This window comes from Ambystoma mexicanum, chromosome 11 (genome assembly GCF_040938575.1).
Source record: "Ambystoma mexicanum isolate Mex_15411 chromosome 11, UKY_AmexF1_1, whole genome shotgun sequence".
In the NCBI taxonomy this organism is placed as follows: Eukaryota; Metazoa; Chordata; class Amphibia; order Caudata; family Ambystomatidae; genus Ambystoma; species Ambystoma mexicanum.
This window is the reverse complement of record NC_090934.1, coordinates 1,455,070,457-1,455,086,352: the sequence shown is the minus strand read 5'-3', so window position 1 is coordinate 1,455,086,352 and position 15,896 is coordinate 1,455,070,457. Positions and strand designations below refer to the sequence as shown.

At 42.6% G+C, this 15,896-nt stretch overlaps 1 protein-coding gene across 1 annotated transcript in view; it reads left to right on the top strand.

Moving 5' to 3' along the window:
* The window catches only part of DPP8 (dipeptidyl peptidase 8), a 263,369-nt gene that overhangs the window by 27,628 nt on the left and 219,845 nt on the right, over positions 1-15,896 (top strand). Inside the window, exons 2-3 of the mRNA XM_069625113.1 lie at positions 8,130-8,393; positions 13,434-13,546. Coding sequence (XP_069481214.1) covers positions 8,138-8,393; positions 13,434-13,546 — 369 coding nt within the window. The 5' untranslated portion in view covers positions 8,130-8,137. The remainder of the gene's footprint in view (positions 1-8,129; positions 8,394-13,433; positions 13,547-15,896) is intronic.

Here is a 15,896-nt window from a genome sequence, read left to right as displayed (position 1 = left end):
TCCTTTTCTAACCACTCCATCCACCTTTTCCATCTGTTCTTTCCGTTCCACTCTATCCTTTCTGCCCTTTCCGTCCTTAGAACGGGTGTTGTCACTATCCGCACCATAGATGACGATATTGGTGACACTTTCTAGATCCAACTTTAACACAGTGACACTATTAGGGCACACTCAATGATGTTGGGAACACTTTCTAAATTCAACTTTAACACAGTGACGCTATTAGGCACACTCAATTTTGTTGGGAGACCAGTCCAGCTGCAAGGTTGAGTACAGTGATGCCATTAGGGTACGAGTAATTGTTTGACTTTAGTATGTGACTGTACAATGTAACACAGTAGTACTTTTTAGATTTTTTTAAGTAAGAGTGGTAGGACTTTCTGACGTGAAGTAATTGCTTCAGTCCCCACCCTTGCCACACTAGTTTTGGTTGGTGCTGGTTGACGGTGGGCTACTGGCTTCTTGCTTCTCCGGCAAATACGATCTGGAGCTACCTCTGTTGACCCTGAGTCCTTATGCTAGTGCTGTTAGCAGGCAATCGAGACAATAGTCCGCTATGAAGAGCACTTAGTACTAGACGGAACACTGCTCTCTAACTCTGGGACGCGGTGTCCACTTTATGGACCTTATTGAGCCTCAACGCTGACCGCTGTGAACAACACTATGCCGAACTGATCACCGAACTTTCTGACTCGCGTTAGATTGGATGAACCCCGTCTAGATGGTTCCCTTTGTTTTGCTGACGGCTGCACTTTGGCGTGTTTTTAGCTTGGTAGCAGTAATTCAAGGCTAAATGATACGCTTCACCAGAGTTTACCTTTCCACGTTATAACTCAGAAGAGTATTAGAGTTTACCATTGATTTAACTAAGAACAAACATAGTCTCTGAATACTGAGGGGACTGCTGCTTTTCGATTCCACTACTGAATACCCTGCACTTGGGGGTGTTTGTTCAATATCTGAAGTGATGGGGAATTACCCTGCTGGTCAAGCATAAAAGAAAAAATCGGACCCCTGTTAGGAGTTGACCTCACGGAGGCCATTTGAATACGTTACTTACTGTTGTATTTGGGAGTGATTAGATATGCTCCCGTTTTGCTGTTTTGCATAAATTTGATTTATTGTATGTCTATTATTGTCTTCCTAACCAACTCCGAATAACATATGTTTGGGTCTTGTGCAGACTTTCCCCTGATGAATTTCTGTTCAATTTCTTTGACACACTCCAGAATGAAACATGTTGGGACGAATTTGAATGAGAATGAGTTTGTGTGAGTGATGGATCAGTATGATTTAAGTGACCACGTGTGATAGATGTCTTAATTTGCACAGCACATGACACTTTTTCAATTGATGGGTATTTACTAATTTTGTCCATTAGCTGACAAGAAATTGTCCATGAGTGTCTGCCAGTCCCTTTTTTCATACGTGTATGTAGATTTTATTATTTGGTGATTTGCCTTTTTGCGTTTCCTTTAGTTTGGTGGTTTGTTTTAATGCTGTAGTGTACTGAGCACTATGCCTTTTTACTGTAGTTTGATATTAATAAAAATGTACTGATTTATTTTTGTACACTGGCAATCTCCAGAGTGTTTATAGACTTGAGCTGCACCTACTTGACCAGCCAATTTAATTTCTCTATTTTGATGAGATTCGTTATCTTCTAGTGTTCTGCTGTCTCATGGTCAAGTCTTTGCCTATATTGAGGATACACTAGAATTGGGATTGTATCTTCCTCATAGCTCCTTCTTGTGTTTTTAATTTGCCGCCTCTGTTAGAGCCACCTTTGGCCTTAGGTCCCTTAGCCGGAGGTGTCAGATATGGCTTGGAGACACAGAAGTATGCAGGCCAATGGGAGCAGGGGGGCGGGGTCAAGTCAAGAGGCGGGAGGGAAGGGAAGAAGGAAGAAGCGGGTATTGCAGAGGGCCTCGGGGGCCTAGAATAAATATTCAAAAGGCACCACACAAGGGGCAACGCTCACTTTGCTCCGATGGAATAGGAGCCGGTGAATTCAGCTGAGTTGCTTGACTCTACACAAACACGGTCCAGGGACCAATGGGAGCACGGGGGTGGGTCGGGAGGCGGGAGAGAAAGGAAGCAGGAAGAGTGCGCGGGGTGGGCGCGGGCTGGAACAGGGCTTGCAGAGGGCCTCTGGGTCTAGAATAAATATTCAAAAAGACACAAGACAAGGGATAACACTCTGTGTGCTCCGATGGAAATGGAGCCGGTGAATTCGGCTGAGTCGCTAGACTACACAACATGTCATTATTTTGGGAGGACTTCGGTATCCCCCTTTGCCCAAAGCCCTTGCCCCATCACTGATTGTGTGATCAGAGAAGTGCAACAGATGCATAACGGCACAAACTGTAGCTATTTCCCTAAAAAAATAAAAAATAAACTTATGTATACCTTTCTCAATGCCATTTTCCTTTTGAAAACCTTAAGCTGCACCACAGGCATTTTTATAGAGAACACGTGTCGATTGGTTTTTGAAGGCGAGCCCACACCTCCCAGAGTGTTCCTTTTTTGGTTTGAATGTTTATTGATTTTTAAAAAAATATGCAAAATAAGCACTGATAGCACATGTCGGAGCGAAATCCTTCAGTAGATCTGACGTTTTATTAACGCCCATAGGATTATTGTAATATACCAACATCATTAAGTCTCAGGGGGAAAGGACAATGTATATCGTATGGCTTGGTTTCATTTCCATTGTCAGCAGTATGCTTAGGTATGCTTTATTGTAATCGTTCTATTTTAGCCTTAACACTGGTGGTTTTCTAGTCTGTCTTTCATTTCTATTTGGCTGTACTCCCATGCCCATGATCTTCCGTACCTTGGCCCGCCCTGTGCAGCAGTGCAGCGACACACTCTAACCTCTCCTGGGTGGCAGAGCAGGGAGCTGCACGTCCACGAGGTCCCGAGTCCGACTGAGACACCCCCGATCATGTTTTTATTTTATTGCTGTGGGGGGAACTTGCCAGTCGAATGCTAAGCATTGTATAAATGAATTCGGGTTTTGCTCATCGAGAAATGTCAAACCTCGTCCATCTATTATTAATGTCAGCAGTCCTGAGTATGGTCACCCTAATAATCAGTTTGTGGCTGGATTCAGATAAATACTGAATCCGTCGCAAATAGGAATTTCTCTTAGCCAGGTCTCTTGACTGCATATATCAAAGGTTTGGAGATTCAGCTCGTTTTCAGGAAAGAGGTGGATAAACCCTTTTGTTTTCCAGGAACCCATTTTTAGCACTCTTTGTTTTTTTTTTTTTTTGTAGTTGTTACTTCATGCATTTATTAGTCAGAGCTGCCGAGATCCAGGACCAGCCTTGTTGTGGTTGTTCGACATATTTATTGGTTGATCGTCTATTATTTGTCTTGTATGATCGTTGTTCACACCAAAAGTTACTTTTATCTTGTTTCCCATTAGTCCCATGGGTTTATTTGGTGATTGTTTTGCTTAGTATTTTTCTATTACTTGGAAGTCCATGATTCATCGGGTATATTTTTAATGGGTTTTCTTGGGGTGTTGTTCTTGATGTTCTATGAACATTATCGATCACTTGATGGACTCGAATCTGGGGTGTCTCAAAGCCAAAAGGAAGCTGGTCTTGTCTGGCAGCTAACAGAGTAATTTGTATGAATCTAGAGTTCAGATGTAGGACGTCCCAATCTGTTCGGGATTTGGTTACAAATTTCACAAAGCAAATGTCGTCAATCAATTTCTCATAGCTTGGGGCAGCAATGCAGTAGTCTCAATACATTCACACTATTTACAGGCTAATAATCTCTCAGTGGTTATGGTCATTAATCGTAGGTTCTCGTGTCTAGAATGAGATTTGACTCTGTTTTTTTTGCTCATCGTTTTTTTTCCCCAAGTCATTCAGGAGGTCTGCTCTGGGAAATATAGAAATTCTTCACCACTCCTTTTTTGCTCCAGTTTCTGAAAGGGAGTGTCGTCTCTAATCTGAGTCATTACCAAGGATCTCAGTTATAAATTTGAGGGTGGACTTTGTATTTCTAGCTTCAAGTTGTCTGCAGTTATCAATTACAATGTTCCTTGGAGAGGCCAAAGAATTAGTTAGTTTGTCATGAGTATAGCAATCTTCATCCGAGTATGTTGATAAGTTCATTAGGTCTATGATATCTGAGTTGTCGTTCTCTTCATAGGGCGGTGTCACGATAACCTTATTCGAGCAGTCAATTGAGGTTGCTTGAGATTGTAAATGAGTTTCCTTGGTTGGAGGTTGTCTTCTTGCATCTGATTTTTCAGTTCGAGAAGAAGCTCTAAGTGTCTGCGGTGGTGTGCATAGGTGTCTTAAAGAAGCACGCGATCTGTTTTGTTTTGATTTTCTTATTTGATTTGCCGGTTTTTCCGTTTTTTTTGTTTGCAAAGAGTCTGGTTTTTCTTTTATTGGTTCTTGATTTTTCTTCCTGTTATTTCATAAATAGTGAAAGGTCTTTGCGCCACTGATTCGAGCTCTGGAAGAGATGATTTTGGTATGCCTAAAGTTTGTGATATTTCATCAGTATTCTCGAATTGTTGCGTGCATTGTTCACTCGGGGGTGGCGGTACGTCTTGTGCATCTAATTCTTGAACTTCTACCTGCCCGTGACCATTGCCATCGCTTGATATCACTAGAGTGCTTCTATTAGCAGTTGCTGGATTAGTTTCACTTTTGTTTGGTAGATCTTCAACTGGTGATTCTTCGAAGGTGGCTGGGAGTCTTGTCTCATTGCTTGTGATGCTACAATTGCCCAACCATTGATCTTTGGTGTGGGAATTCCTTACCCATCTAACTGTCTCGAGAATAGCAGCCATCATGATATTTGTGTTGCTTACTTCTCCTCGGGCCAGGGCAAACTGTCTCTGTTGCCACTGATTTGTCATTTCTGCTTCTTTATTTACTCCTGTTTGGACTTCCATTGTGAATGATTGTAAAATATTAATTTGGTATGAATCGTAGCTAGAAAAGTGGCTTGGCCCCTGATAGTTTCGTTCATGCCCTCAAACAATTTAATGACATTATTTAATGCAGTTGTGAGGGACGACATTATGTTGGATTGGATTTGGGCTTTGTTTAATTTTGGGGGCAGAGATGCCTGTTGAGTAAAAAGTGAAGACTGGGTATTAGATTCACTTTCTAGTGATTCTGATGATTCCGAAGGATATGATGCAGATGACCACGTCCTTTGGGAAGAGTGATGGAGCAGATCTCTTTCTGTTGATGTCACAAGCTGTGATGTAAAAGCTTGAGGTCTTTGCTTCTGGCTTACTTCTTCGGGTGCCGACTGAGTTATGTTGGGTCTGTGGGTTATCAAGGATTCTTGTTTCTGGCATTCCCAGATGGGACTGATATTTTATGGCAGGCCTCTCACTCGTCAGGTTAGAGCCACTTTTGCCCGTTCCGGGTTTGCTCAAGTTTTTTTGCTGAATGATTGTTGATTTTATCTCGTCAATGTCTCGGGTTAGTCCTGTTGCGAGAAGGGATTGTTGGGTGGCTACACTCAATGGATTTTCTTTGTCATTTATAGAAGGAAGCAACATGTTCGCGGAGCTTATGGGTGAATTTAATTATTGATGTTCCCGACAGTCAGGTCGCATAATTAATTCATCTATGAAGGCGTAATCGTCGTTTTATATAATTACCAGATTTGAATAGATCTTTGTATCTTTATTTCAGAAGAATCAGTGGCTTGTTCGCCTCAAGATGATTGTCCAAAGAGCCGGGAATGGTCAAAATCTAAAGGCATCGCAGAGACATGATTGATAACAGTTTGTAATTCATTAGACGACTGCACTGAGTTGGCCTAGTTATTGACAAGATGGAAGAAAGTGGTTTGCGGTTTCAGTAACGCATTGTGAGCATTATGCATTTGTGAAGATTTTGATTTGATGGGTGGCAAAATTGTCACTTGCGCTTTTTGGGAGGGAAAGTCGGTGACCGTTGCATTTGCAGCATTGACTGCTAGGATACGTGCATTGTGTGTTTGGGGAGAGAACATTCTCATTTGCATGAGGTAGCTTCTCCAAGCCTGCTACCCGACCACTTCTCCCAACTCACACAGAGATTGTTGATTGCATGTGGTGGAAGAGCAGGCCTGATTATAATCCTTATTACTGTAGACAGTTTAGTGAGTGTCTCAGTAAATTGCAGTGGGTCATTATTGAGTAATTTACTGGCACGATCTGCTGATGTAAGTACTGTAGCGGTTGAGGGCCTCACTTCAGTCGCAGGTAGCAATGAGGTTGGCGCTGTAGATGCTGAAGTTATGTCATCCTGACATTTCCCTTTCGCATTTTATTGTGTACGTTGGTCGCTTGGCATTTTCCTGATGGCGAGTGAGGTAGGCAACAGTGGCAGTTGGCTCTAACGGCTCTCTATTTTCCTTGCTTTACCTCGCTTGCCAAGACTGCTCAACTCTGCACGCTCTGTGCTTGCTGGGGTATTTGTAGGTTGTCGCTGCCCTTCACTGCAGCAACTAAAAGCAGACTTGTGCAGAGAAGTCCAATAAATCTGCGCGACTGCTCAACTCTGCGACACTTAGACATTGCACGATCTCAATGTCACTTGGCCTAGTAGGATTGTTGTCTTTGTCTTCTCCCTATTCCCCTCCCTTGCCTCGTTGCGCCTTGAAACACTTGTATATAGGCGCGTTATAAATGCCATCATATATATCATTATATACCACCTTGTTAAGTAACCTTTGAGAGTTACCTGGCTTGTAGCCTCAAAGTTTGCTCCAGCCACTAGTGAGTGCAAGTCTTGGTGAATAAGAATTGGTGAGCTGAGTCCATGTGGAAAAATACTGGGGCTAGTGACTTTGTGTGCCTGCTTGTAGCTTGCATCTTATACTTCTACTCCTGCCTGCCCTTGCATCAGGCTTTCGGTGTAGAACTCGCTGATTTTCACTCTTGTATCTCCCGTAAAGGCGTTAGGGTTCTACTGATCTAATGTCAGTATACCACTTGATAAGAAGTGTTGCAAGTCTCTGTGCAGACCCCCTTCACTCTTGTTTTTAAAATGTCTTTTTTTAACACTAGCCAAAAAGCCAGGTAGGTCCATGCGCATCCTGTGCGCATCATTCCCGCCCCATACACCCATGAAAGTGGTATTTATCGCCATTAGTACTCTGAGCCATCATCTGTGGTACTAATACTCTTTTATGGCTTTTGGCACTTTTAAGAGTGGAGGAGAGTATAACTGTTACACCTTCTATCCATTAGCCCTTTGAACTTGCAGTCAACAGGGAAAAGAGGGTTGAGAGACCCCTGGGGGAAGAGAGGAATGCAGGGTGAGCTGTGCTTTCATTGAACAGGGTAGTTTAAATAGCAAGCTGTGCTAGACAAGTGGCATTTTAATTAGCAAATCCACAGAATTGCATAGGAAATTGTTATGCGCCGCAGCTTATTTTATACCTTGGATGGATATCGTGGGCAGTATGTGTGCACCACAGTCTCTGCTTGTGCTTTGTTTTAATGGCGAAATCCCTTTATAAACTAATGCACTGCGCAAGATGTACATTATAGGGTTTTGTTTCATAGTGAGTTACATAACAAGAAAGGCAACTGGCAGGGACCAGAAATGTTAAGAAGACATAGAAGTTTCCTTTTGGCAGACTTACAAACCCCTTCTATTCCAACGAAGGCGCAGAAGCCTCTTTTGGTTGAAATGCCTTATTCGCGATTTGTTTGGATTCCTTATAGCTGTTGGCTCTCTGAATTGTGGGCCATATGTGGATGATGGCTGACAGTCTATGCTCTGTGAGGACTTTGGAGAATGCATCAAAGCACAGAGCACTTAAACACAACCCTATGAAACTGGAAACTGGAATACAGGGGCACAAAAAGGACATGAACATGTTGTTGTAAAAAGCGGAGTTCTAAAACCTAGGAGAGAGCCCCCCTCTCCCCAATAGAACATTTATCAGGATATCTTGAGAATCTAATCTTGTAATGTGAATTAGCGTCATTAATGTTTAGATTTATTTTGTGTCTGATTCATGTTGGATTCCATATGTGCATTAAAATATTAATCTAAAGTAATAACGATTGAGCAGACAGCATGGACTAGTTGTGATATTTATACCCACCTTCTCCGCCTACTTTTTTTTTCCCCCTGAAGGATGTGACATGGCTGCAGCGATGGAGACCGAGCCTCTGGGGCTAGAGATCTTTGAGGTCCCGGACCACGATGACGATGCCGAGGTGAATGTGCAAGCCATGGAGCCCTTTTACGTGCCCCGATACTCGTGGAGCCAGCTTCGGAAGCTTCTTGCAGATACCCGGAGGTACCACAGCTACATGGTTTCCAAGGCCCCCCATGACTTCATTTTTGTGCAAAGGAAGGACTCTGAGGGGCCACACTCGGACAGGCTGTACTACCTCGGTCAGTATCTTAGTGTGTCGCTTACCTCAAGGTGTTAATAATGCTTGCCTGCATTCGGCACAGGGATGCTTTTTCAAACAGAGAGTAAAAGGATTGTGGGTAGAAAAACACTCCAACTGTATGTAATCTAAGAAATGTATCGATTTCGGATTCTGTGCGGATTGGCTGCTTTTGAAAGAGACGGTTCTCTCAATTTCTTTCTTGAACCTCTGTTTTGACATGAAATTGTGTGACTTCATGTACTGTAACGGACCCTCTCTTTGTCATCAAGTCTGGGTTTGCGAGCTGATCACTATTGGTGCACTGCGGGCTGGGTAAGAGAGCTACGTTTTCAGCAATGGGGAGCTTACAGGTGATTTGCATTCAACTAACAGATCTTTGTGGTGTAATAGATTTAGAAGTTGCTTGAGGCAATTGACATGAGTCCTACACAGACCTTGGAATGAATCGTGGATCAGGATTGTAGTGTAACAAGGATACTTTGCATCTGTGAAATGGGCGTAGGTTTCAATGATTGGGCTACAATATAGGCTGTTTGCCCAGGACTGATGTGACCTTGATTTTTATATTCAAGTCTCAAAGGTTGTTGGTTTAGCTTCAAGTATATATGTATTTGGTTTGTAAGGTAGCTTGGTAGAGAGACCATTGGTTCAAAAAGCAGGGGTGACTCACTTTCTTCTTTTCATCCAGTGAACGACATGAGTACCATTGAGCTAAAATACATGTGGCCAGATCCTCCCATTTTTTATTTTTTGCACAAGGGATGAGATGTTATCAGCAAATCTCATCACTTATGCTAAAAAGAGATGTGCCCTATGCACAAAGAGCATTTAAATATGTGCATCCTTGGTGCACGCATTTAAATGCCCTCTCGCCCCCCCTTTGCACATTTGCTCAAATAAGGGGGGCTGTACACTTTTCAAGTATCCAAAAATGGGTTGCACTTAAAAATGCGCTGAAAACAAAGGCATCTTCTTGAGTCGGATTGATTGGAACAGATGAAGGAGGGTACACCTCGCATGACTGGGGATATTCCTAAACCTCTTGTGCATTATATATGTGCACCAGCGGGGTATGACCCACTGCTGCCCACTTGCATTTCTATCCCTCAAACATGGATAGGAACACTTTTCTCATTTCGTTTCACTGTGACGGGCCCTTCACTGCGGGTGCTGGGAGCCTGTTATACATTATTGATGGTAGCATGCACCCAAGCGGGCTGGACCGCTCTATCCCCACTGGAATGCTCGGGTCCCTTGAGGATAAGGTGACCGGCGCGCGCTTTTCTTAATGAAGCACACATGTTAAAAAGGCGCTTCCTCTGTCCTTTTTAATTTGTGCAGACTTCTGACACGCTGGCTCTTTTCATGGAACCAATGCACTGTCTGGCCTACAGTGCATAACTGGTCATGGTTCTCGTTTAGATAATATGGGGAACATTGAACAGGAATCCTGTCCTCCTCTAGGCTGAATCTGTATTTTAAATGTACTAAGTGCTGAGCTATTCGAAGACTGACCTTTCAGTGCTGCACTGGAAGAACTTGGCCCCTGTGACAGGTTCGGCGGTTTTGTCACCCAAATGATGGCAACTGCGAGACTGAAAAAGAAGGCAAGCAAACTGTAAAAAAGTTGCACAATGTTTACAGATGCTGGTTTGTCTTTCGGCCGCAAGTAAATAAATGATTGGGTTACAAAGACCTAGAAAACTACAAAAGACTGTCCCATCAAGGTCTACCATTGGCAGGTCATCTTACATTTTTTTTTGGACCTTACCACGAGTAGACACAAAAGCAGAAAAACTAAAAAAATACTGAGGTAAGACCGTAGCCCAAAAGCCCGTGCGTGCGTGCGTTGTGCACGAGATAAAGTTAATAAAAGATATAGAGGGGTAAGGCGGGCGGTTGTGGGGTCTCCCCACGCAATGTGGACAAATGGGGGGGGGGGGGGAAAGAAAAAGAAAATCGGGCTTTTGGGACTCAGGCTTTTTATTTAGTCTTTTCACACAGATCGCCCAAAAGCATTGCCATTTTCACATGTGCATTTCATCCAACTTGTTTTGTGACCTATCCCTCTCTGAACACCTGTCTCCAACTCCTGTGCATCTCCACATTCACGCATGCACCTGGATGATATCAGGGTTGCGAACTGCCATGCAGTAAATGGAAAAGGAAATCTCCGTCTGCCCTGCCTGCAACAGTGGGATGTGTCTTTCAATTGGTTATTTATAACCCAGAGGTTTCTAAGCGTGGTCCCGGGGATCGAACCTGTGTTGCTCCGTTTTGCCCCCGAGCTACCCCCCCCCAGTCAGCATCTGCACTTTGTGGTGCAACAGTTTTTATAGTTGGCAGAACCTCGGGAGTGGTAGGACTCCAGAGATGTTATGTATGGTATCAAGTATCGGCACTTTGTTTGTAAGCCAACATTTGAGGTGCGTCGCCACTCCCATGTAAGGCAGGTGCTAACAAAATGTATAGCATAAAGAGGCCCTTTTTCGATATGTGGCACACTTTTGGACTCATAACTTTTATGCGCAGGTATGTTGACGAAATTTAATAAGTAATAGCGTTAAGTGTTACAGTGATTTACCAAAATACATAGAAAATGAAAAATGTATCGTTACACTATAGTTTCATAAATGTGCTGGTTTCCTGGAGCACAAATGTTTGGGTCTGCAATGGAAAGAGCTGCTTCTTTATCTTTGTATGTCCAGAGCAAACTTGCTCCTTTATCATTTTCAATTGCTATTAATGTTGAAAAGCTAAGTGCACACTGGTATATTGTGGGAAAATACAGCAAAACCGACAATATTGGATTTTCTTATTTTACTTGAAGCCAAAAACCTTGCTTGGTAAATTGCTAAAGTTGGATTGTAAACTTGGATTGCCTCTGAGGTCCGCCATCTTCTCTCACCTCATAAGTGAAAGTCGTTTTATTATGTAGCAGCAGACACCTGAAATGGCTGTGGTTCCAATTGTAACAATCAGTAGTATCAACTCGATGTAAGGCACCCATTTTTCCTAGATTACGATCAAATCTCTCTTAGCCACTTGTCCAATCTTGAGTGATCCATCCACGCATTATTCCCGCTTGCAAGAACAGCACATTTTTTTAGTTCCATTTAATTTGTTCGAAGATGTTACTAAGTTTTCATTTCAATTAAATGAGGTGTTGGAACAACATCTGAAACAATTCATTGGCCTGCACCAATTTGAAACAATCTGATTTAATGACGTGTTGCCAAGAATATTGTAATTTCTTTCAAGTTCGAAATTTAGCAATGAAACGTTTCCTTAGGCAGTCATGGAACTAAGGTGTAAATTAGTAGACACTGATTATCAGCTCCAATTTCTTCAGAAAGCATGCTAAATATGTCAGAATTTATTTGAGGTAACCATGTTGACAGATTCACCCAGTTACATACTGTTGCAAGTTCGTCTGGCAAGATCTTGGTCGTATTCACTTTGCAGTGAATAAAAAAACGAGAGCAGTGAAAGATAGCATTTTTTGAATGTTTAAATTAAAAACTTGTGATTTCCCGTGATTCATTTCTCAAGAAGAAACATTAGCAATTTTCATTGTATTCCTATAAGTACTGCTAAAAACAAATCTATGGTAGGGCTTTTGCTTCTTTGGACTCTGGAAAAGGTGCTGTATCTGCACTCCTTGGTCCTGAGCAGAGGGAGGCTGGCAGCACTGATTTGTGTTTGCTTCACTGCTCTTCTCTCAGCCAATGAACCAACGAGACCAATGTTAAGAATGGGTATGCACAGCTATGTTGTGTCCTGTAACATAAGAGGATGATTGAAAACAGACATTAGCCTTTGTGGCAGGGGGCACCTTGCGGAATATAGTTTGAGGAGCACTTGAAATCCGTGGGTTGGGGAAAATCGTACCTGTCGCTATCTCTAGGCAGGGATTCCCTACCGTGACAAAACTAAGTAACGTCTGTGTCAGGATGGTAAACCAAAAAGCGTCCTGTGTCGAAACCCTACACTGACCCTTACACGCTAAACTTGATATAATGTGCAAGTTCTAAGGTGCAGAAAAGAAAAGGAATAAAGTTTCACCAGGAAAAGGGGTCCTCTCTTCCCCCATGTTTCTTCCGGGAAAAAGTCAATAATGTTCCACTGCTTCACAGGGGGACGACTCTTTCCCCTGCGTTTCTCCTTTCATACAATGTGTTACTTCAGCTATCAAGGGGGCCGACTCCTAAACTGAACACATTATTACACAAGTGTGTCTTTGGTCTGGCCCCTCGTTATCTGAAAGAGTGTGTTACGCTGCAACAAGCCTCCCGTTCAACTAGGTCAGCTGGAACCCTCAGACTGATTTGGCCCAGAGGCAAACTAACTAGAGGCAGTAGCCGCTTATTCCCTGTGCACGCCGCTAGGGCATGGAATCTGCTTTCAGCTAATCTCTGCAGGTAATAGAGCTTCTCTGTGTTTCGTAAAAGACTGAAGACTCTGCTCTTTGCTTGATACCTTTATCCTCTGCCTACGACACTCTTTCCTGGCTTTTGTCTTGTGGGTTTTTTTGGGTTATTTGTGTCTATGTTCGTGCGTTGATGCCTGTGGGCTTAAGCGCTATATACATTTGTTAAAGTAAAGAAATTGATTATAAATGAATGGTCATTGTGTAATAACACCTGTTATGTAGTCGCCAGAAGATGCTACGTTTGCAGTGAGTGCAACGTTCTCTCCTAGGGAGATGATGATAAAATGGGAAAAATCTCTGCAAGTAACTGAATGGGGGCACATGGAAACTGATGAGGTGCAGTGGGGGTACTAGGTGATTAATATCGGTGGAATGAATACCATTTTTGAAACGATCGTTATTTGGCGTGGGGGGGTGATTGTAAGGTTTAGTTGAACATAGGTGGAGCTTTCTTAACTTTTCTACCTATGCGAGCTTTCCTAGTTAATTAACGCCCATAAAAGAAATATCACTATTATGTAGCCAGTGGAGTTGCATTCTTCGTGTTTGCCCCACTACGGTTAGTGGGTGATCATGCCTTGACATTAATCGTCTTTTTCCTTTTAGCTATGTCTGGTGAAAACCGGGAGAACACGTTGCTCTACTCGGACATCCCCAAGAACATTGACTGGGAGGCGGCTCTGATGCTGGCCTGGAAGCCATTACTCGACTCGTTTCCGGTAAGACGGAGTCTTTTTTCAAACAGGTGGTGGCTGGAATGAGAAGCGCCTTCTTGTTTTATTTTGTTTTTACTGTAATAGCACAGCTGACACTTCTGAGCACTTTTTTTAAATCTCTTTATTTGTAATTTGAAAAAGGGACACAAAACATATTCATAACATCAGAGGCACGTATTTGAGCTATACAATATATACAGTATTCAAGCTTTAGGTACAGCACTAGTGAGATTTATAAATTCAATCCCTATTTTACAATAACAAGCCTCTATTTTTAGTAATGGTTAAAAACAACTAACAACATTGAACAATACATCACTGACAAACATCAACGCACAACATAAAACAAACAATTCTGGTAGCTCTCTCTATTATAATTCGACTAGCATATACTTCGTAAGTTTACATTAGCTATACAATTCATTGAGCAATCCCCAGATTTCAAAGTAACATTCCTCCTGTATCTGCTTCCTAAAAGTAATTTTTTCATATTTCAGACAAAGTGCGAACATCTAGCAACCCATCCTCCACATTCGGTTTTTTCCTTGACTTCCACACTTTTAATATTTTTTTAGCCGCTACAACCAAAACTCTATTCATCCATTGATTGTTCTTTTGGACCATTCCACCTCTCCCTTTGCTTGATAAAATTGTTGAGTAAAGTGTTCTCGGAATTGCATTCCCCAGCACAAGATCTAGTCTGCTTAAAACGTCACTCCAGAAGTCATTCACTCTCGGGCATGCCCATAACATATGTAGTAATGTGCCCCCACTATGCCCACAGCCCCAACAAGTATCATTGTCAGACAGCCCTGCTTTGGCCATCCGCACAGGGGTCCAGTACAATCAGTAGATGATTCTTTGCCATACATATCGCAGGCCCAGATCCATCTTTAACTGCGTGCCTATGCGTAGTAGTTTGTCCCACTCCTCTTTTGAAATGTCCATACCTAGCTCTTGCACCCAAGCTTGACGCAGTTTTTCCCATCCCTTCGCATGTGAACTATCTACCGGCATTATTTCATATATGTTGCACATGGAGAGGAACAAATGATGTTACAAACCGTAGGTCCCTCTTGCATGGGGCAACTTAGCATTCCCTGTCGTTCGGTTAGTAGGCCTTTTAGATCCATGTAGCGCTTGTACTCTCTGTCCCTGAACCCAAAAGTTTCCCTGAGCTGTTCAAATGGAGCCATTTGATCACCTACTCATACATCTCGTACTCTAAGAATACTTTTTTTCTCGTACTCTTAAGAATACTTTTTTTATCCAGCTCTTCCAACACAAAGTCTTGTTTGCAATCTGTGGCCCCGAATTATGCCATAGAGATGCATCATAGTGAACCCAGATGCCCCCTCCATCCCCCCCCCAAGCAGTCATGAATTCTTGTAGGGTCTCTCTAGTAATGTCCATGGTTAGCAATCTGTTGACGGAAATAGGCCTCTTGCACATCGTGTACATGTCTTGTAAGGCATACAGTGAGAATTGCTCTCTCAATAATATGCCAATAGGGCATTTCACTGTCCGTACCGACGAAGTAAAGTTTTTTTCAGAACAAACCCTCTACAATAATTAGCCAGATTGGGATATCCAAAACCCACTCCTGTACAGATCACATTAAAATGTATTTTGGGATCTTGAGTCTATAACCTCCCCCCCCCCCATCCCCCAAAGAAAGTTTTGGAAAATCTTATCGATACGGCCAATAATATTTTTGGTACATTTTAAACAAATAGTTTGGACAATACATAGTACCTTTGGCAAAAGTACCATTTTAATGGCATTGACCCTTGCCCAAAGCCCCAGCACTAATTGGGCCCATTTCAGTATATCCCTCCGTATTACCTCGATAAACTCTAAACGTTAAATTCCACCATCTTTCTTAGGTCACGGATCAAGTAGACTCCCAAATACTCTATTGTTCCGACATTCCACTGACAGTTCCATGATTCAAAACCCTCCCTTGATTGCGCAGTATCTAGAGGAAAAACCACTGTCTTGTCCCAGTTGATTTTATGACCAGACAAGTGCTCCACCTCCTCAAACATGCATTTTACTTTATTGCCCCCTTCCCTAAGGTTGGTCAATATGACTGTCATGTCATCTGCTTAGCACAGGACTTTAATCTCTCTGTCCCCAAATCTAAGCCCCAGAAGACTTTGCTCTTGCCTTATGTACGCCATCAGTGGTTCTAGTGCAAAATTGAAAAGATACAGCGATAACGGACCGTCCTGTCTAGTGCCTCTTGTCAGGAAGAAGACCGAACACCATTAACCCATATTCAAGCACTAATGGACGAGTTCAACGTTTTTATAGTTCTTAAAAATGTCTCCCCGAAACCCATCTTGTTGAG